This window comes from Rhinolophus sinicus, linkage group LG10, assembly GCF_036562045.2.
Source record: "Rhinolophus sinicus isolate RSC01 linkage group LG10, ASM3656204v1, whole genome shotgun sequence".
NCBI lineage: Eukaryota > Metazoa > Chordata > Mammalia > Chiroptera > Rhinolophidae > Rhinolophus > Rhinolophus sinicus.
In genome coordinates, this window is record NC_133759.1 from 67,789,132 (window position 1) to 67,812,189 (window position 23,058).

Here is a 23,058-nt window from a genome sequence, read left to right on the forward strand (position 1 = left end):
GTTATCCACATACTCCTGAGCATGTGGGCTCACCCTCAGTGAGCTATGTTTTGAACCTTTGTGCCAATACCACTGTAACTTTATAGTAGGTTTTGCAGTGGGGTAATGTGAGTCCTCCAATTTTCAAAATTGTTTTGGCTGCTTCTAAATGCTTTACACGTCTGTATAAATTTTGGAATCTTCCTGGAGTTTTTGTTTGGGATTGCACTGAATCTACAGGGTGTTGTGGGACAAATTGATATCCTAACATGTTAAATCTTCATTTCTTTGGTTCTTCAGTGTTCAGGTGGGGCACATATAAACATTTTCCTTAAGAATCCCATGGTTTTTGATGCCATGTAAATGGTCTTTATATATATATATGTATATGTGTATATACATGTATATATATATATATATATATATATATATATATATATGTATGTATATATATATATATATTTCACCTTCTGATTGTTCATATATAGAATATAGAAATACAATTGATTTTGGTACATTGACCTTCTATCCAGTAACCTTGTTAATTTTTATTAGTATGGTAGTTTTTCTGAAGATTCCAGAGGATTTTCCGATTGGGTTGTGGGATTTTTGGCCTCTAGGCCAAGGTGTTCAAAGTGTTTCTAACTCACAGTTTTATGTATAATGACAAGATGATTGTTGAAGTTTTATTACCTTTCGTTTTGAATCTTCATAAAAGCAATGATTGATAATAGTATTTTAATGTACTAGTGAATGTAACTTTTTTCATATGTTTTAAAATATTTACTTTCTTTGTTCTCCCTTTTTAAAATTGGGATGAAAGGCTCTTCAATTGTGTTATAAGGGCTCTGTATATTTTAAGTCTTCTTTGCCTCTCATAAATGGTGTACATTTGTTCTGTCACTGGTCTTTTAATTTGATTCATGTTGTTTTAATTACTGGAGGTATTTATAATTTTTATGTGAACGTTGTCCCAGTCTTCTGTTTTTAGTCTCTGAAAGCTATTTTTTCTTTTAGTACTTTCAAGGTTTTTATTTTTATATTAGTTATGATCAAGGATCAGAATCTAGTTTCATTTCTAAATAGTCAACCAACTACATCAGGTACATTGGATAAAAATCATCTTTCTCTTTCTCCATTAATTAGGGTTCTATTTTTTTCTTGTAGATTAAATTTTTATGTGTACCAAATTTTGTTTCTGGACTTTTTCTTCTCTTCTGTGTTGGTATATTTTTGTTCCAAAACCACATTTCTGATTTTGAAGCTCTTTTATCAAAATTATAACCATACTAATTTGTTAAACATTTTCTTGCAGTTCATCCCATGCCACGAATATTACTGATTATTTATACCACCATAAAGTCATTGCAACACATTTAGAATCTTTTTAAATTTTAAAATTGAAATGTTTTCTTTTATAATAGTGAAGTATATCTACAATTTAAAACAAACTGATTAAAACATAGGAAAAGCAATCCATTAGAAAATAGAAAAATGGGCAAAGAAAATAAACAAGGATCTCCAAGAAGAAAAAAACCCTACGAGCCAGTAAACACATTCAGGGTGCTCACTGGGGGCTCTTCCATGGTTGTGATCGCTGGGCTCCCGCCGCAGAGCTGGAACCGAGGCCGGCTGGCAGTACCCAGTGTTGGTGGCCGTGTGGGGAGCGTAGTTCAGGTGCTCCACCTGAACGATGGTCAGTATTTCGTGTCAGCGAAGATGTGTTCCCAGTGGCCCAGTAACTCTCCTACAAATCTATCTCGCACTCACACTTGCGTACCGATGGGGAAACAGATGAGAGGGTTCATCGAACTGTTTGTTGCTTGTAATAGCAAAGTAAAGACGATCCCAGAGTTGCGGTTAGAAACCGTACTTAGATTTTTAATTTGGACCCTTTCCTGACTTGCCTTGCGCATGCGTAGTAGGTGCTCTCTCATGCTAGGCATGCGCAGCTCCCCACCAGCCTGTGGTCCCTAGGTCAGCAACATGCAGCGTGCTGTCAAACGCATTGTCGACTTAGGATATTTTCAACTTTGGATGGTCTTATCGGGATGTAACCCTATCTAGGTCGAGGAGCATCTAGCATCTGTACTGGGAAAACCTACAACACTGTTGATAGAAGAGGGGGTGTAACCTCAATAAACTAGAACTACATATATGTGTATGAATAAACCTTAAACAGAACGGGAGTGTGAGGCAAGTTCAACATTTAAAAACTTACAATACAGTATTGGGACATAATGTCAAGCTATATTCAGATGCAGTTGGAGTTTAAAGGGCCTGCACTAACTGTAAGCACCAAACCCCGACTGCAACCTCCCTCTGGGAAGGTCTGGGGGTGGGACTGGGGGCAAGAAGCTGAGACCACATTCCACCTGTGACCCACCCCGCATACCCTTTCACAGAAAACCTGAGGCAAACACTATAACCTGTGAATAGTTTTTATATTTTTATATGGGTGTGTGGACGTTTTTTTGTTTCAATTTTTAATAAAACATAAATTATCCAGGCTCAGGGTAAGTCTTCAGACACTAGAGAAAAGCTTAAAGAAGAAAAGAAACCTCCCACGAGATTCTACCAAATGGTGTGTTCTACGTTTTTTTACACACACCTGTGCATGTACCTCTGAAAATGTCCTGGAAATGGAATTACTGGGTTACAGGGTGTGCTTCTGTTACATTCTCCCAGAACTGTCCAGAAATGTGCATTTCCCCAGGCCTATCTTTCTACATCCCCAAAGATCCAGGGGAGCATTACACTTAATCTCATCTTTTCTAATCAGATGGGCGTAGGCCAAACAAACAAGTATTTATAAGCATATGACTTTTGTCATGAAAACATAGTTCTGTTGAATTTCACTTGTATACCTGATGATTGACATTTAAAGACACAATTTATGTTTAGCAAGATTTCTAGGACCCATTAGAAAGCTTTAACCCGGCAATTCCCAGTCTTCTTCTCACAGTCACCTGTGGAACTGTCATAATTTTTTTTCTTGAAAAGGTATTACTATTTCATACTGTGTTTCCCCGAAAATAAGACCTAGCCGGACTATCAGCTCTAACGCATCTTTTGGAGTAAAAATTATATAAGACCTGGTCTTACATTATATAAGACCCGGTATTTTATATTCTATTCTATTATATCATATCCAGTCTTATATTAAAAATAAGAGCGGGTCTTATATTAATTTTTGCTTCAAAAGATGCATTAGAGCTGATGGTCTGACTAGGTCTTATTTTTTGGGAAACACGGTAGTTCAAAAGACACTCAATGATATCATTGAACTGGTGTTAATATTTTCAGGTATTGCAGAGCAGTTTCTAGACCATGGCTCTTGACATTTTGGCTGGATAGGTCTTTGTCACATGGGGCTGTCCTGGGCGCTGTGGGATCTTGAGCGGCATCTCTGTCCTCCAGCCTCTTGATGTTGTAGTGTCCACCCACAGTGGTGACAAACAAATGTCTCAGGCATTGCCACATGTCTTCTGGGTGCAGAATTAGTCCCCCTTGGATGAGAACCACGGTGCCATAGGAAGTTGTGCTTATGTGAGTGAATAACTTTTTTCTTAGAAGATTCACGCAGATGCATGTTGTGTTAAATGGATCATGGTGCCTGCAGTTCTGCAGCGATTCAGATGATAAGGAAACATGCCCACCCACTCACATGTGAGGGGGGAAATATGACAAATGGGCAAAATGTTAATGTGGCGCATCTAGTCCAGGGGCTCTGTACCCTTCATGCTCACTGTTTTACTCTCTTATCTCTAGGTTTAATGTGAAAAATCAAAGTGTATATGTAGGGGAGGAGGAGTACAAGGCAGCAGAGGACATACACTGAAAACTCCTTTCCCAGCCCTGTACCCCAACATCTGTCCCCGTCCCACAGGGCAACCAGACAAGTAACCTGTGATCTTCCAGACAGCTAGACAGATGTGAGGGCATGCGTTTAAAATAGGAACTTATTCGTTCTTTAAACAGATACTGTTGTACAATATTATATGGGTTGCACTTTCCCCCCCAAATTTTATTTTGAAGTCCTTTCCAGTTGACTATATAAAGGAATTATGTTTTGTAAAAAAACCAAAAGTAGAATTTTATTTTAAATGCTCTGATTGAAACACTCTGCAGAAAATATGTGCCTTGTTAAAGCCAATGTTCAGAGAATTGACATGTTAGGTAGAGATATGATGTGTGTTTCTGTTCTTCTGGGATTAAAAGGTACAAACAGAAATGTCAACCAGACCAGTAGTTTTCCATCTTTCACATCTTCTCCCAAATATTCTATCAAGTAATCAAAGTTCCAGCTCACTATGAAGTGAATAAGTTTTCGATGTCATTTATTGTTACCATTAACCTTTTGTCACATTAATACATGTATTTACAGGAAGTTTGAGACCCTAGCTTCATGCTTCCAACTGTTAAAGACCTATATTTCCATTTTGTAAAAGACTTCTTTATTTTTATGGTCTTCTGGTATTATATGGATATGCCATCATTTTTTAAAATCAAAATTAATTTGATACAGTCCCATGATCTGTGACTCGTAAGGAAAGTCCCTGCCACGCATAACCCCAGGTCCCGCGAAGTCGCTGCCATTACAGACGTTTAGACACCCTACATGTGGGGCCTAGACCACCTTGTACACAGGTGTTTTTCATGTGACACACCTCGAGGGCTTCCTCCTCAGTACAGAGGCCCTTGTTCCCTCTAATGGAGGTGAGCTCGTGCCCGGCAGAATGTCCTGGAATTAATCAGCGCTCTGTTGATGGGCACAGAGCTCGTCTTCAGTCTTTAACTATTGTCTGTGATCATCTCTATTGATAATATTATATATGGTCATCAGTGCTGCCGTGAAGCGGCCCATATGGCGCTCACGCTGCACGCGTGCAGGATGCCTGAGGGCTGAGCGCACGGTGGCACTGCGGGTGCGCCTCATCGCTGGGCTGCGCATGCGCGCTGCCAACCCCTTCGGCATCGCTGTTTGGATTAGACCAAAGCTGACAGGATAGGAACCAGGTGGATGTCAGACGAGCTGGGGAGCAGCCCTCTGCTGACTTCGGGCTGCACGTGTTGTGGGGGCTCTGCCCTCAGCCCCAGCTCACTCCCCTTGTTGGTAGTTTCTGTCCCCAGCTGGTCCCCAGACTGAGGCTTCCCTGTTCTGTGGTTTCAGAATCGAGTTTCTCCCTTCAAAGACATGATCTTCTGCTTCTCGGAAGAGGACTGGTCCCTTCTAGATCCCGCCCAGACTGGCTTCTATGGGGAGTTCATCATTGGAGAGGACTGCGGGGTCTCACTGCCACCCAGTAAGGCTCCCTCCAACCCCGGAGACCAGGAACCTGGGGGCCCACATCTGATCTTGCAGTCCACCCCCCAACCCTGATGGGTGGTCACCTGCATACAGTGGCCCCAACAGCACTTAACAGATGGGCTGTCACCGGCCACTATCACATGTAATTCAGGCTTACCAGGTGGCTTTGTGGAAAAAGCCAAATGTAACACCCCCCCGTGCATCTGCTTCTCTCTGTCCTCTCCCGTGGCCTCTTCACTTCTGGCCCTCTAACTTCGTGGTCTGACAGCTGCCCCACACCCACTGCTCCCTCCTGGCCTCTCTGCATGGCCCTGTCACTGCCATGGCCTGTCAGATGTCTCTTCAGATCACTGAGGAATGTGTGTCCTCCCCTTTTCTGTGTGCAGATGACCCAGCTGCCCAGCTGGATTTCTCCCAGGGCGAAGAGAACGAGCCACGAGTTCCAGAGCTCCAGGACATCCAGGGGAAGGAGGCCACCCAGCCCGTCTGCTTGGGTGAGTCACGACTCCAAAATGGGAGGAAGCTGCAGGCGGGCTGCTGCCTGCCACCTCTGTGCAGCCCTATGTCACCTGGATTCTGTCTTAGTAGAACATGTCTTGCCTCCTCCCCAACTCCTTGCAGAAAGGGTGTGGAGTCACACTCTCTCAACCAGGCTCTAGGACACGATGGCTCTGCAGGCTGCATTCATTTATGTGGCATCTGTGAGGGGCATGGGGGCCTCTGGGAGTCCCACCACACAAGTGGAAATGACCACAGGGATGGCAGTGGCTGGTCCACAGTCAGGTGATAGGGCGGAACCAGGACCCACGTGGGTTCCAACTAGCTTCAGAACCCGTGTTGCCTGCTGACTTACTTGCTCTACAAACACTGAGTGGACGCCCGAGAGGGAGCTCAGGGCTGCCTCAGATCCCAGCCAGACGTCTATTAAGATGCCTCCCCAGGTGGTGCTGTAGCTGCAGGACAAACTAACTTTTCCATTTTCTTCTCTGGAAAGACTTTCCAAGTCTCCAGCCACTCCAGGTCGAAGAAAGAAGAAAAAGGGATGACCTGCAGGTGCCAGAGTTCCAGGCCTGTGAGCAGATGGCGCTCACTCAGAGCACCTGCCCAAGTAAGGACGGCCTGGAGGTGTGGGGAGTGCGCCTATGTGTGCATGTGGTGCCATCGACAGGTGTGTGTCTGGTGTGCTGCATGTGTGTGGTGTGTGTGCATGCCCGTGTGCTGGTGAGAGGTCCGGAATTGAACTCCCTGAGGTCCCTGCGGATGCTCCTGGGGTTTGTCAGCTGCTTGTGCTGGTTCCCTTTTGCTAGGGCCTTCCAGCTGAGTCCCAGTCCCCTCCTAGTCCCGTTGCAGGTGAAGCAGGTGTGATGCAGCATGGCTAGCCATGTAGGAGTGTGCTTTTTCCCTGAGCACGGAAGGCTAGAGTCCTGGGCAAAGTCTTGGAACTAAAGAGCAACATTGCAGAATGGAACAGCGAAAGGGATCCTGGAGAGTGTGTGCCCCACATGCCCTCACGGGGAGCCAGTATGTGCACTCATTTTGCCAAAAGTCACCGCTTCCAGTGGCCGAGGCTAACATAAGGCCATCTTCAATATCCTCAGGGTTCAGGTGTTCTTCCAAGCACTAAACCCTGCTCTCTGGTTCTTTTTTCTCCTCTGTTAAAATATGTTTTTTTCAATTCCAGTTGGCATACAATATTATGGCTCTGGTTCTTATTTGAACCCACTGTGACACAGATTTTCCACAGCTGTTGGGACTGACTCGTGCACCGTCTCTTTTACCTGAGATGTGTTTCAGAGGCAAGATTGGCCTGGTATTGTGGTACCATGTTTCCCCCAAAATAAGACCTAACTAGAAAATAAGCCCTAGCATGAGTTTTCAGGATGACATCCCCTCAACATAAGCCCTAATGTGTCTTTTGGAGCAAAAAATAAGACCCGGTAATTACACCTAGCTTCGTGCAGGACTCACTACCACTTGTGTTCGCCCGATTGTGTGTAGACAAAAGGGGTGTCACATTTATGTAAACCCACAGCAGATCCAGGAGGATGACTCCTCCCAGGCTGAGGGTGGCCATGCATAGGTGCCCGTCTCAGCCGGGCTTGACAGTGCTTGTGCTGCACGTGCCCTTCGGCCCTCTGCCCACCCATCGCCTGTCTCATGCTTTGGAGGGTGCGTGGCTACGCCACAGGGAGCTTCCAGCCTCACTCTCCCTTTCCTGGGCTCTGATATGGCAAGGTGCCCACGGCACAGGACAGGTGACGGATTTCAGAGAGCAGGCACCATTGTTATCTGGATAGCTCCTGTCCACATTCTCTGACAGCAGGTGAGGGGTCCCTGTTCCCATTGCTGCGGGGACTCGTGCAGGATGCCCCCACCCATCCCATCAGCACCAGTGTGAGCAGCACATTCTAACACTGCCCTGAGATGGACTCGCTTGTGTTTTTTTGTTTTCCCCTGTGGACCGGGTAGTTGCTGTTGTTTAGGCCTTGTTTCTGTTTTTGCCCTTCCCCCATCATGCTGGACAAGCTGGCAGTATGTCCCAGGCCTCAGGGTAAGGTCCCCACGCGACCTTGTGCACTGTGTCTGGACAGACCTTCTGAGATAGGTGCTGCCAGTGGGCACAACTCATACAGCAACAGGCGGATCTGGGAGGCTGAAACAACGAATTTATTTCTCACCGTTACGGACGTGGGCGGGTCTGAGGTTAAGGCGCCCGCGAAGCCTGTGAATGGTGCAGGCTCTTCCTGCTTGTAGAGGCTGCTGTCTGGCCATGTGCCCGCTGTGCGCTCACGGCCTTTCCCCAGTGCGTGATGGGGAGCTCTGGTGTCTCCTCTTATGAGGTCACTCTTCCCAACAAGGGCCACCTTCAAGGCACATCTAGTCCTAATGACCTCCCAAAGGCCCCCCCTCCTAACATCACCGCACTGGGGATTAGGCCTTGAATATATGCATTTTGGGGGACACAGGCTCTCAGCCCCTACTGGGCACTGTGACATCTTATTCCTACAGCTGAGGCACGTGATCTAAAGTCGCTCGCACAGGGCCCACACTCAGGCTGTGGGGTCAGACTGCAGAAGTGACCCTGGGCGGTCAGGCCCAGGCCAGGCTCTTCATGGCACATCCCTAAGCCATCACCTGCCTTTTCTATGACATCAGAATTATGGGTCCAAATCCATCACCTCTTATTTGCACATAATCCCTTCCCCCCCCTTTTTCTAAACCTTATGAGTCTTTCAGCACATAAATTCCTTTTCACATGTTTGAAATGTAGATACGTTTATTCGTCTCCTTTTTGTTTTTGTCTTGCAAGAAAGCCTCCCCATCCTAACACTATAAGAATGTATGTTGATACGGCATTTGTCATTCTGCTTTTTCCCATCTGGCTTCCTGTCCTCCCTGCTTCCCCCTCGGCCCCTCCAGTCCACAGATACTCTTAGGGAGTTACTTGCCAGCCTGGGCAGTGCCCCCACTCCACTGATTGGGCTCAATTCCCCAGAAACCTTTGGCAACTTTCACTCTGCTTTAATTTTTTCCCCTGTAACAGAGACAGGAATCAGCTGTCTTGTGGGCTTATTGTGGAGGACTGCATGATTTAATATACGTAAAAGCACACAGACCCACAACTCTTGCCCATTTCCCTACTGTTATCCTAAAAGTCCTCCCACACCCCACACAGCCCGTTATGTATTCCTCACTGCTGAGCTGAGCACTCTCTGGCTTGACTCTCTGGCATTTTGGTCACACGTCGGTCTCAGCTCATCTACTAGGAATGCTTCATACTGCTGTGTGGCTGGCCCACAGCAGCACTATTGGTTGTTCATTCCCCTTTTAGAAGCTCTGCATCTATTTTTGGTCACTTCAGCTGATTTGAGGGGATGTCATCCTGTAGGCACTATGTTACTCTCCTAGGACTGCCATAACTTAGTACCACAGAATGGGCGGCTCAAACAGCAGGAAGTGATAGTTCACAGTCCTGGGGGTGGGAATTCTGAGATCAGGCTGTCAGCAGGGCGGGCTTCTCCTGCAACCTCTGTTCTTGGCGTGTAGACGGCAGTCTCCTCCCTGCACTCTCACAGGCCATCTCTGCGTGTCTGTGTCTTAATCTCTTGTAAGGATGACAGTTGGATTAGGGCCCATCTTAATGATCTCTTTTTAACTTAATTACCTCTTGAAAGAGCCTAACTCCAAATGTAGTCACATCCTGAGGTATTTGGGATTAGGACTTAAACATAATAGGAATTTTTACGGGATGCAGTTCAGCCCTTAACACTCCAGCCTCTGGTCCAGACCATCAGACAAGATGGTCCTCTACAGAGCTCTCCTGATTACCTCACCTCCATTCCTGGCTTCTCCTCACATAGTTGATTAGAGCCGTGGTTGTCCAGCCAGACCCTTGGGGCTCTCCCACTTTGTGCAGTATGGATAGACTGAGGATTCCCCATGTCTTCAGGTCTCCCTCCCACTCCCTACTCGCATTCTTCCCAACCCCCTTGCCCTGTCTTCTGATGGACACACCCCCTCGGCCCTGGCACTGCCCGATATCTCTGCCTCTGTCCAGCTCCACCTGCCCTCAGGTTCCTGAACCTGTCAGAACCCTCCTCCCTGTAGAAATTAAGTCCAAAATAACCTTGTTCCTACTGATGTCTTGAAGGGTGTAGCACCACTGCCCCCTGGTGTAGACCTGAGCCCCACATTTCAAAAAGTAAGGAACAGAGGCTCTAGGGGAGCCTGTGATGGGCTCTAGGCTGCAGGGCAGGACCTCACAGGCTCCCGGCTGAACACCCACCTGCTCCCCATGGTACCTTCTCTGAACACCACAGACGAGGGGTCCATCGAGTTAGCCCTGGTTGTCAAGTCCAGGACGTCTCTTCTTCCTATTGCCATTGGTGGCCACTGGCAGGCCTCAGATGTGACACTGAGGAGAGATGACCCTGGGTGGTCTAGCACCGTTGAACAGCCTTGGCATCAGACAGCCCAGCAAGACTCAACTGCCACTTCAACCCTCAGCCTTTGTGTGTGTCACCAAGTTTGCAAGGTGTATAACATGGCAAATAATATATCATCGGTTATATCTGGGAACAACTGATGTGCACATGGTCGAGACTCTACACAGATAAATACAAATTCCTAGAGCTTGGAGGGGTCTCAGTGTCCAGAAAAGAAAAGGATTGGGGCTGGAGCTTTTGAGGAAAAGGGCAGGGCAGAGTGGGTCGGGGCAGGATAGCCCTACCCAGGGGGGTTGGCAGTGTACAGTGTTTGCTCCTAGGCTACAGCCTTGCAAGATGTGGCTTTCTGGACCAAGAGCATCTCCCAGGAGGGGCAGGGGTTTTAGGGGTGGGGTATGGCCTGGGCGGCACCACTGACCTGCATATCGCTTTCCTCCAGCCGGAGGTGACGCACCCACCCCCCAGAATGGCCTGGATGAGGAGGTTACCATTGAGATTGTCTTGTCCAGCTCTGGGGACGAAGACTCCCAGCTGGGCCCCTACTGCACAGAGGAGCGGCAGAGTCCGGTGGAGAAGCAGCACAGCCTCCCGGCTGCCCAGGAGAGCGGCGCGCCCGTGGGCAGTGAAGTACAGACCTCCGGGAAGACCTATGTGTGTCCGAACTGCGGGAAGGTCTTCCGCTGGAGGGTCAACTTCATCCGGCACCTGCGCAGCCGCAGGGAGCAGGAGAAGCTGCACGAGTGCTCAGTGTGTGGGGAGCTGTTCAGTGACAGCGAGGACCTGGACGGGCACCTGGAGGCCCACGAGGCCCAGAAACCTTTCCGGTGCGGCTCGTGCGGGAAGAGCTTCCGCCTCAACTCTCACCTGCTCTGCCATAGGCGTGTCCACCTGCCGCTGGGAGGTGGTGAGCAGGAGGAGGCGGGGCCGGCAGGTGGGGTCCCTGACCCTGACGCGCTGCTGGCCGAGGGCCGGACCCGGCTCAGTGTCCAGTGCTGTGACTGCGGGAAGGTGTTCCAGCGGCCGGAACACCTGGCCCGGCACCGCAGCAGCGTGCACCTGAAGGACGAGGCGCGGCCCTTCCGGTGCCGGTACTGTGTCAAAAGCTTCTTGCACAACTCCGACCTCCTGCGCCACCAGCGCCTCCACATGAAGCGCCGCTCCAAGCAGGCGCTGAACTCCTACTGAGTGGCTTCGGACATCCCCACCCCAGGACACATCTGTCCCAGGAAAGACCACATCCTTCTGCCCTTTGCTCTCAGGTAGAAATGAGATGCTAGCCAACTAAGCATCTCTTCTGTCTCTGCTGTGCCAAAAAGCAGGGAGGGAGGCGTGTTACCACCAGCTTTGCCTTGCCCTGTTTTTCCAGTCCGAGAGAACCCCATCCAGTGCTTCCCAAGCAGGCAGAGGGACTGGGCCGCCCCCACGGAGGGGCCCCTTTGGGGTCTGCCCCTTGCCACTGACTCACTACACTCCATCCTGCCCTGTCTGAATCCCCACACCCCATCCTGGGTTCTAGTGTAATGACACTTCCCATCGTACATCAAGAAGCTGCGGTGGGATGATGGGCACGTGGGCAGCAGAGCCAGGCACACCATGTCTGCTATGTCGTCAGAAATCTCAGTCCCCGTCACTATCTGGCCCAAGGAACACCCACAATTATCAGGCAGCCCTTTCAGGGTTGCAGCTCCTTGCCAAGGGGACTTGTGTCACCCTTTTATTTGTGACAGTGGCTGCTGCTTAGGAATTGTGAGCTCGCCAAGGGCAATGCCCACATTTTAAACTGTATGTTGCACACCCTGCCCAAATGTTTCTTTGTATCATGAAGGTCCCGGTAAATGGTTGTGGGGTGGAAGTAGAGTTGTCATCATTTGAAAGGCACTTAAGTCCCCCTTCCCATTCTGTTGTGTCTGGGCAGCGCAGATAACCTGTGAGGTCGAGCTGTGAGTGTCCGTTCACTTAGCGTGCTGGTTGTATTTGTTTGCTAGAGCTGCCTTAACAAAGTACTAAAAATGGGTGGCTTAGGGCAACAGTCTTATTGCCGGGACTAAGGTGGGAAGTCTAAGTTCAAGGGCAGGCTGGGTCCCTGTGAGGGAAGGTGTGCGCCACGCCTGACCTCCAGCTTCTGGTGGTTCTGGCAGTCAGTGGTGTTCCTTGTAGAAGAATCACCCCATCTCTGCCTTCATCTTCATGTGGTGGGTGCCCTGGTGGTCATGTCTACCTCCAAATTTCCCCTTTTCAGAGGATAACAGTCATTGGATCACCCCCCCTCCCCACTCCAGTATGCCCCCATCGTAACTAGTACATCTGCGGTGACCGTATTTCCAAGGAAGGTCACATCCTAGTGCACTGGGGTTAGGATGTAAGCATGAATTTGGGGGGGGGGGGGATAGACAATTCAACCCATAGCCCCAGATAGCCTGGCTACACTGCCCTCATCCCCGGTTTACAGATGAGTCAGCAAACTCAAGTTGGCTTGCTGTCCATTCCACTGGAAGCAGCATTTAGACCCAAGCCTCTGCTTCCAGGGCAGGTGTCCTCCGGACAATAGCTTGGAAGTTTGTGGCCTGGATTTCTGGGCTGAGAGCGATGGTTGGCAGTGAAACCTCAAGCAATGAAAACTATGGTCTTTTTGTTCCTGGAAGACTGGCAATGTCAGCCAGGCTCAACCACAAGAAAGTGCGGGCTGTGGAGTGGTGGTGGCTGGATCAAAGCCACCAGGTAGGCATTTGGTGTTATTTGTATATTATGTCCACTGGCAGGCAGCAAGGCTCCTTGTCACCTTAAGATGTCATTGCCACATTAATACGTCACTGCCACAAACCCAGTGGAAGAGCCACAAGGTTTTATAATTCCGATTACTGTGCCAGTGTAGACACCTATACACTCAGGAGCAGTAAATGCAATAAAACCATTTGGTCATACCCTGCACAAGAAATAAATATTGGGGCTCTTCGTTTGTAAATAGTTTGCCTCTTATATTGACCTGTCAGGAAGAGGGGAAAATACGAATCTGTAAGGCCAAGGAGGGGAAAATTCTAAGTAGAAACCAGGCTGCACATTTACCCCATCCTCCTGCACTTTGCGCTCTTGCCCGAGGTCCCGGCAGTGGGAAGGTTCCCTCACCTGCTTCAGATGTGGTCTAAAGGAGGAATATTGCTCTACTTACCACTGTCTTACCTGTGAAATCAGATCCTAAATAAGACACAAAGGCAGTGTAATGGAACTGAACCCCACAAGGAGGCTATGTGTCTTGAGCCCCCCGCCCCCAAATGCTGTGGAGAGACCCCCACTCACTCAGCGCACCAAAGCGCCTACCTAACCGAAAGGTCACTTCGTCCCTGGATTCAGAAGCTCTCCTGGGTGCTGTAGCTCAAATTCTGTCCTACAGGAGAAGCCAGTAGGGTTACCTGCACTGGGGAAAGTTTTAGGACACGGGAGCTGACCACTTGCTCCCTCCCCGAGCCATGAAAGTAGAGACCCCACATCTGAGAAGCATCTGCCCTGTGTTCCTCAGGTTCCTTGGTATTGTTCCCACTAACTCAGGTACATAGAAACTCACTGAATTAATATCCATATTAGACTTGCTGTTTTAGTTAATGTGTGTAGCACAGCTGAAGAGAAGGTCAGGGAGCCTGACAAGGAGAGTGTGAGGTGTGTGGATGCTGAAAATAGCCTTCTGGGCATCAGACATCACCTTGTGACACTTTAGGCCTCAGGTAGATCGTTCTGGTCATTCAGTCTGATGCCTGTCCTGAGGAGAGGATGTCACGGCTTCCCAACACCAGGGGTAGCTGGCACTCCTGGTCACACCACGGCTAGTGAACACAACCTCGGCCATTCTCATGTATCCTCTGTCTCCTGACCTCTCTCCCCAGCTGGGTGATGTGTCCAGTGGTGGGAAGGTCCCTTGCCATTGCTGTCACTGTGTGGCACACATGGAAGAGAAGGCGCGAGTGCACACCTGACTTGGAGACTGGCCCTGGCATTCCTCTCCCAGGAGATGCTTGCAGTGTAATGTAGGGGACTTGGGGATACTTACATTGCTACATCTTCTCAAAATGTGAAGAGGCTGGGACACCTTTCCTGAAGACATTGCAGGTAAGCTGAATCAAGCTGAACCCCTTCGGAACTGTGTGTGTGTGTGTGTGTGTGTGTGTGTGCGTGCATGCGTGCGTGCGCGCTCTCAGAAGGGCTGGGGCCTGCCCCCAGTACACTGATGGTGATTTCAGAGTGAGATTCCTGGATAGTTTTAAATGTTTTCCCAGAAGAAGATCTGGAGTGGGAAAGAGTATCACCTCATGTGGAAATCATGCCGGCACTTTGCATCATCAGCAATTGTACAGGGACAGGGGGTGCTGCACCAAATTTATCCTGGTCTCCCTCTTGGCCATTTTTCTAAAATGGCTTGCCTGGTGTCAGGGTGATAGTCTGTGGACATTGTCTGAAGCCTTCACCAGCAACTTCCTTTAATCACCTGTGCTCAAGAAGCCAAACTTCTGCTCAGATGTACACTTACCAGGTTTGTAGAAGCAGAACTGGGTGCACCAGCAAGGACAGCAGGGTGTGGCTGAAGACTACTGCAGCCCTGGCTGAGCTTCAGGCTCTAGATAGCAAGGGTGAGGTCAGAATAAAACTGGGAAAGACAGCATCATTTTTAGTAAGACGCTGGAGACTGGGAAGAGGACTTGCTTTACCTGGAAACACATAGGAGCTGCTCTTACTGCTCATCCCTCCTTGGCCACCGTGGTGGCACTCTGGTCAGGGACTTACCAAGGACAGGACGCCTTGTCTTGGCTGCCATGTGCCGATAGGTGGACATTAAGGCCTGTTCTCAGATGGACAGCTCTTTTTGGGGCCCAAAGCATTGCTTTTGGGATGGTTTATGCCAACAGGGCTGCAACAGCAGCTCGGTGGTGATGGTGGCTCCGTTTCAGGGTATCGTGTATCCTAATGCAACTTTTGTCCTGGAAGCACTGACTGCAGATAGCGTGGGTATCCAGCTCTCTAATCGCCTGCCCCTCCCCAGCCTCTGTCTGTCTGTCCGTCTGTTTTCCAGAAGGGAAGCAGCACAGCGGAGATAACTGATGATTCTGGTTTCAGCACTGTCTGCAGGTCCCTGAGCACTTTCCCGGAATCACAGAACCGCTCTGAGCCTCAGAAGTGAGCTCAACCCTGGATCAGAGGCCACTAGCAAGGATAGACATGTGCATCCTGCCAGAGTTTATGTGAACCTTATCATGCCCCCCTGCGTTTGTTAGATGAACCCAGAAGCAAGAAAAGAGGCTCAGAAATCTTCCTATGGCCTGGAGGAAACTTGGATGTTTACATCTCAGGGCAACTGCTGCATGTCAATTGAAAGAACTTGGAAGGGCTTTGGCATATCAGCTCACCTAATCTTCACGATCATTTTGCAATGTAGGCACAATTATTACCCTCATTTTACAGAGCAGGCACAGAGTGGCTAAGGAATTTGCTTGGGAACACACAGCAGACCCAAGATTCCAACTGAGGCAGCTTGTCTGGGCAGTGTGGGCATTTCATAGTGTGCTGAGCGGCTGCTGCTCACTAATGATTTTTAAATACTATTGTGATAAGTGCTACAGATTAGGAATGCAGAGAGAATCTAACAGTGTGGGGATTCAGAACCAGTCAGTCACCCCAAGATGTGCCTTTGTGCTATGCGGATTATTTTGAGCTAGAGGCCACCAATCCCATGGGCTCAAGGGAACCTTCTGCCCCACTTAACTACCTAGAAGATCCTGAATTACTGGCCTTGCCCATAATAACAGAGTGTCGGAGATGACCTCTTTTGACCTGTCTGTAGGGCAGGACAAACTTCTAGTTATTGAGCATCTGCTCTTTTTATTCTTCGATGACCCTCTGAAGCCCCCCAGCCACCTTACATCATCCCTAGCTCAAGGTGTCTTATGTACCTCAATCCCCCTTTCTGTCTCTGACCTTCTCCTGCACGTTGGGTCTCTGACTCTCATTATGTGGGGTCCCCATACATATGTGTACATTAAATTTGGTTATTTTATCTTGCTGATCTGTCTCATGTCTATGTGATTATTAGTCTGGCTGACAGAACCTTGGGGAAGAGGAGTTTCTTCCTCCCCACAACAGGGAGGCATCCCTTGGTCTGTGAGGCCAGGAGGGGTTTCCATAAGAAGTAACTCTGAAAGTGAGATGGGTAGGTAAACAAGGGCAACAGAATAAACAGAGGGGGCAGGGCTTTCCACAGCTGGGAGGACAGAAGAGAGCAAGCCCAGAGTGGCACCAGACCTTGCAATTTACCTTGAGAGTCCATTGGCGTGACCAGGTTTGTGTTTTCAAAGATGACTGCTGCAGTGAGGTTCAGGGGAGAGCAGTGGGGTACAGAGGAGGAGCAGTGGGATACAGAGGAGGGTAGTGGGGCTCAGGGGAGGGGCAGTGGGCTCATGGGTCAGGGGCAGTGCTGGAAATTTGGGGGAGGTGAGCTTCAAGGCTGTTGACCTAGGACAGCTGAGACACCAGCTGGGAGCTGCATGGCAGCAGTAAAGGTGCAGAGTGGCAGAGAAATTTGAGAAATGTGGAAGGGAAGCTGGAGAAAACTTTCAGGTTCTGACTTGAACAGAAGGGTGAAATCCCAGGGGAGGAACGGATAATTCAGGGTGAGTTCAGTGTGGGATTGCTGAGTTTCAGGAGAGTCACGAGGACGAGCAGCTGGATGTGTTTATCTGGAGAACAGAGAGGGCTTCAGGCGGCAGGGGAAACACTTGTCACTGTAATTAGTGAGGTAGATGAGATGGCCATGGGAGAAAGACAAGAGACCCAGTGTAAGCCAAAATTAATTTTAGACTGTAATAAAGAAAAAGAAGCATTTATTTGAGCAAAAGGAGCTGCAGTCTGGGAGACACAGGTTCAGGTAGCAACCTAGTGTGTTCCACTGAGACAAAGGAGAGGCCACCTTTTATAGGGAAAGCTCCTGCCCAGGTTCCCAATTAAGTCTGTTTTATGTAAATGAGGTATCCAAATTATGCAGTTCTGATTGGACGGGGCTGATTGGAAAGAGGAAACCAGGCTTTGCTGCAGTGGTTGACTCAGACAGTGTGAACTAGTGGGGCAGCAAACGTGAGGGAAGCCCAGAGTTCAGTCTGAGATTTTTTCTGTGAACAGAGTATGTGAGGAGCCTGTCAGCAAATAGCCACTGGGCTTTCATTATTCATAAAACTTGGATTCTCGGTTGACCATGGGGAGGCCATCTCAGCAGATAAATTCTCTCAGAGGGTCCACAACTTCATGGAGAGTCTTAGATACATCTATATCTAAAAGACAGAGAGAGTCCATACTGATGACTAAATGTCATGTAGGATCCTGGGTGGGACAGAAAGAGGACATTAGGGGAAAACTAAGCAAATCTAAATAAAGTGAGGACTTTAGTTAATAAGAATGTATCCATATCAGTTCATTAATTTTAACAAATGTGTCACACTTAAATAAGATGTTAATAATAGGAGAAAATGGACACGGGTTTTATGGGAAATCTCTATACTATGTTATCAATTTATTTTTTATTTTTGGTATATCTAAAATTGTTCTGGGTGAATTCTACTAAATAGTCAAAGAAGAATGAATACCTATCCTACTCAAACTATTCCCACAAATTGAAGAGAAGAGAAGGCTTCCAAACTTATTTTACGAGGTCACATTACCCTGATACCAAAACCAGACAAAGACATCACACACACACACACACACACACACACACACAAATTATGGGCAATATCCCTGATGAACATAGATAAAAAAATCCTCAACAAAATATTAGCAAACTGGATTCAACAATACATTAAAAAAGATCATACACCATGATCAAGTGGGATTCATTCCTGGGATGCTAGGTTGGTTCAATATTTACAAATCAATTTACATGATACACCACGTAAACAAAATAAAACATAAGAATCATGATTATATCAACAGATGCAGGAAAAGCACTTGAGAAGATACAGCATCCATTTATGATAAAAACTCTCAGCAAAGTGAGAATAGAGTGAACATATCGCAACTTAATAAAGGCATATGACACACCCACAGCTAACATCATACTCAATAATGAAAAGCTGAAAGCATTTTCTTTAATGATCAGGAAGAACACAAAAGGATGTCCACTTGTACCACTTTTTTTTTTTTAAAGATTTTATTGGGGAAGGGGAACAGGACTTTATTGGGGAACAGTGTGTAGTTCCAGGACTTTTTTCCAAGTCAAGTTGTTGTCCTTTCAATTTTAGTTGTGGAGGGTGCTGTTCAGCTTCAAGTTGTTGTCCTTTTAGTCTTAGTTGTGGAGGGCGCAGCTCAGCTCTAGGTCCAGTTGCCATTGCTAGTTGCAGGGGGCACAGCCCACCATCCCTTGTGGGAGTTGAACCGGCAATCTTGTGGTTAAGAGCCCACGCTCCAACCAACTGAGCCATCCGGGAGCTCAGCGGCAGCTCAGCTCAAGGTGCCGTGTTCAATCTTATTTGCAGGGGGCAGAGCCCACCATCCCTTGTGGGACTCAAGGAATTGAACTGGCAATCTTGTGGTTGAGAGCCCACTGGCCCATGTGGGAATCAAACCAGCAGCCTTCGGAGTTAGGAGCATGGAGCTCTAACCACCTGAGCCACCGGGCCGGCCCCCTTGTACCACTTTTATTCAATGTAGTATTGGAAGTCCTAGCCACAGCAATTAGACAAGAAAAGGAAATAAAAGGCATGCAAATAGGAAAGGAGGAAATAAAACTGTCATTATTTGCAGATGACATGATACTATAGAGAGAAAACCCTAAAGATTCCACTAAAAATCTATTAGAACTAATAAGTGAATTCAATAAAGTAGACAGATACAAAATTAATATTCAGAAATTTGTTGCATTTTTATATACCAATAATGAACTGTTGTTCATTAAAGAGTAATTAAGAAAACACTCTCATTTACAATTGCATTAAAAAACAAACAAACAACAACAAAAAAAAAACCCTAGAAATAAATTTAGCCAAGGAGGTCAAAGACCTGTACTTGGAAAACTAGAAGACGCTGAAGAAAGAAATTGAAGAAGACACAAATAAATGGAAGCATATACCATGCTCATGGATAGGAAGAATTAACATTGTTAAAATGTCCATACTACCCAAAGCAATCTACAGATTCAGTGCAATCCCTATCAAAATACGAATGGCATTTTTCACAGAACTAGAAAAAATAATCCCGAAATTTATATGGAACCACAAAAGACCCGGAATAGCCACAGCAATGTTGGAAGAAAAACAATGTTGGAGGTATCGTGCTACCTGATATCAATCTATACTACTAGGCAACAGTAATCAAAACAGCATGGTATTGGCATAAAAACAGACACATCAATCAATGGAACAGAGTAGAGAGCCCAGAAATAAACCCACACCTATATGATCAATTAATCTATGACAAAGATGACAAGAATATATAATACAATGGGGTAAAAACAGTCTATTCAATAAATGGTGTTGGGAAAAATGGACAGATACATGCAAAAAAAAAAAGAAACTAGATCACTTTCTTATACCATATGCAAAAATAAACTCATAATGGATTGAAAGACTTAAATGTAAGATCCAAAACCATGAAACTCCTAGGAGAAAACATAGGCAGTAAAGTCTCTGAATTGCTTTCAGCAATATTTTTTTGGATATGTCTTCTCAGGCAAGGGAAACAAAAGAAAAAAACAAATGGGACTGCATCAAACTAAAAAGTTTTTGTACAGCAAATCATCAACAAAATGAAAAGACAACCTCTTCAATGGGCAAAGATATTTACCAATGATACATCCAGTAAGGAATTGATACCCCAAAAATATAAGGAGCTCATACAATTTAACACCAAAAAAATAAATAAATAAAAACAAAAACAAAACCCAAAACAACCCGATTAAAAAACAGGTAGAAGACTTGAATAGACATTTCTCCAAAGAGGACATACAAATGGCCAACAGATATATAAAAAGATGCTCAATGTTATTAATCATCAGGGAAATGCAAATTAAAACCACAATGTGATATCACCTCACACTTGTCAGAAAAATTATCATCAATAAATCAACAAACAATAAGTGTTGGTGAGGATGTGGAGAAAAGGGAACCCTTGTGCACTGCTGGTGGGAATGCAGATTGGTGCAGCCAGTATGGAAAACAGTATGGATGTCTCTCAAAAAATTAAAAGTAGAATTACCTTATGACCCAGTAATCCCACTTCTGGATATTTATCCAAAGAAATCCAAAACAATAATTCAAAAAGACATACGCACCCCTATATTCTCTGCAGCATTATTTACAATAGCCAAGATATGGAAGAAACCAAAGTGCCCATCAATAGACAATTGGATAAAGAAAAAGTGGTGCATATATACAGTGGAATATTAATTGGCCATAAAAAAGAATGAAATCTTACTATTTGCAAGAACATGGATGGACCTAGAGGGAATTATGATACATAAAATTAGTTAGACAGAGAGAGACAAATAACCAGTGATTTCACTTACATATGGAATCTGAAAAACAAAATAAATGGGAAAAAACCCCACAAAAAACAGACTCATAGATACAGAGAACAAACTGATGGTTGGCAGATGGGAGGGAGGTTGGGGGGCTGGATGGGAAAGGTGAAGGGATTAAGAAGTACAAATTGGCAGTTACAAAATAGTCACGGGGATGTAAAGTGCAGCATAGGGAATATAGCCAATAATGTTGTAGTACCTATGTATGGTACCAGGTGGGTACTAGACTTATGGGTGGGTCACCTTGTAAGTTATATAAATGTCTAATCCCTATATTTTACATCTGAAACTAATGTGTTATTGTATGTAAACTTTAATTTAAAATATATTAATTTTAAGAACTTCTGAAATAATAAATTTTATTTAAAAATTGATGTGAAAAATTTTCACCAGCACCATATCATCTGGGATTCCCAGAACAAGAAACAACTACATCTATGAGTAGTTGAGACACCTTCATCTGGCAAAAGGCCATAGCATTAAAAACTTCAAATCACACACTGGAAAATTATTCTTTTTTTAAAAAAATTAATCCTTATCATATCACAGAGAAAACCTCCCTGTAATTACAAGATATCTTCATCACTCTTTTGATACTTTGTGATCTCTCATTATTTAGAAAAAATACACTCATAGTTAGTTCTAGGCAGACATCATCTGAAATGTAATAACATTGTTTTGTTTTCTTTAAGGCACTTTTTTTATGGCAAATGATACTAGTTGTCTTTTTGCACTAGTCATATGAAGCTTTCTTTAAATAACTTGCTTAAACTTTTTTTTTACTTTTTTATTGGGGAATATTGGGGAACAGCGTGCTTCTCTAGGGCCCATCAGCTCCAAGTAGTTGTCCTTCAATCTAGTTGTGGAGGCACAGCTAAGCTCCAAGTCCAGTCACCTTTTTCAATCTTAGTTTCAGGGGGTGAAGCCAACCATCCCCTGAGGGAATTGAACCAGCAACCTTGTTGTTAAGAGCTCGCGCTCTAACCAACTGAGCTATCCGGCCACCCCTTGATTAAAATTTTTAGAAAGAAAAATATTAAGTATACTAGTTGAGCATGTTGAATCTTTCCACAGTCCTGTGACTGTGAGTTAAAGGAATCCTGCCACACTTTGTGTTCTAGAAACAGCTTCTAGCAAAGAACCCCCTTCTTCATATGATTTGTGAAGACATATGGCTACCCCTTCATTTACTATAAAAATATAAACTGAGCTACTTTTAAAATAGAGTCAGAACTGCCATCCCAGAGGAGATGCCTTGCAGCTCTTACTCCTCAAACCTTGGGAATGTTCAAACTGGGTATAATAACCTTTGGACTGGGCCTGATTCAACACTTGTCCCAGAGAACATTTGCAAGGATAACAAGAAACAGATATTATGAGAACTGGACTGAGAATTGAAGACACTCTTTAGAATCTGTGTCCCTATGTTAGCTTATCTACACCTATAGAAATTTGTTTCTTCTGTTGATATAACTGTCCCCCTTCCCTTTCTCATAAATACCCATGGCCTTGGCCTCCCAATTTAAACACTGGGTTTCTGCCTGAATCAGTGCTTCCCGAATAGCTATTCTTTTGGATCTCAAGTAAATTTTCATTCCTCTTACTCTGGCCTTTCATTTTTAGGTTAACATTACCTAGGATAAGGCCAGATGTGGATATTCCAAATCGCCATGCTTTGTCCCATATATGATTAGCTGAAATGCTTGCCCTCACTGATCAATCAGAACAAAATACTTGTAAATCAAGGTTTGGTTAAAATTCTTCCTTCCCTGGAATTTGGACCCCCCCAACCCCCCGTCAGGCTGAACCAGTAGAGGCCCGTCCTGAGAATGGTCTAACCTCAGGGTAAACCATTGTCTGATCTGCGGTCCGCTGGGGCTGCCCTTTCACCGCACTTCCCCACACCCGGTTATTTCCAGCCTTTATTCACGGCTCCCTGTAGTGAGATGCTGGTGGGAGCATTCTTCCTATTGCAGTAATCCACCCCCCACCTCTTCCCACAATCCTTTTGAATAAAGCCTCTTCTAACGAAGTCCGGATTTGTGTTATTTGTTACGCAGGGTGTTAGAAAATGGCAGTGTTATAAAAGTGTCCTGTGAACAAGTGAAGAATCAGAAGTGCTGTGCTCGTGAAACAAAACCAGCTGCAGTTTGAGGACAGAATGTCCCACATTCGTTTTGAAGCTTTTCTGCTTGCCTCCATGCTGTAATGACTGAATTCCATGAAAGACAGGATAACAGGCCCCAAATGGAGCCACTTATGCCAAGTCTCAGGTC

At 46.1% G+C, this 23,058-nt stretch overlaps 1 protein-coding gene across 4 annotated transcripts in view; it reads left to right on the forward strand.

Moving 5' to 3' along the window:
* The window catches only part of ZNF496 (zinc finger protein 496), a 40,632-nt gene extending 24,352 nt beyond the window's left edge, over nt 1–16,280 (forward strand). For 2 of the 4 annotated variants that reach the window (XM_019719203.2, XM_019719204.2), the window contains exons 6-9: nt 5,153–5,285; nt 5,677–5,784; nt 6,285–6,398; nt 10,676–13,198. In XM_019719203.2, the coding sequence (XP_019574762.1) occupies nt 5,153–5,285; nt 5,677–5,784; nt 6,285–6,398; nt 10,676–11,421 (1,101 nt within the window). In that variant the 3' untranslated portion in view covers nt 11,422–13,198. Of the gene's footprint in view, nt 1–5,152; nt 5,286–5,676; nt 5,785–6,284; nt 6,399–10,675; nt 13,199–14,111 lie in introns of those variants that run through there. The other 2 variants (XR_012489479.1, XR_002136450.2) reach the window with 2 other exon arrangements.
* The last annotated feature ends 6,778 nt before the right edge of the window (nt 16,281–23,058 follow it).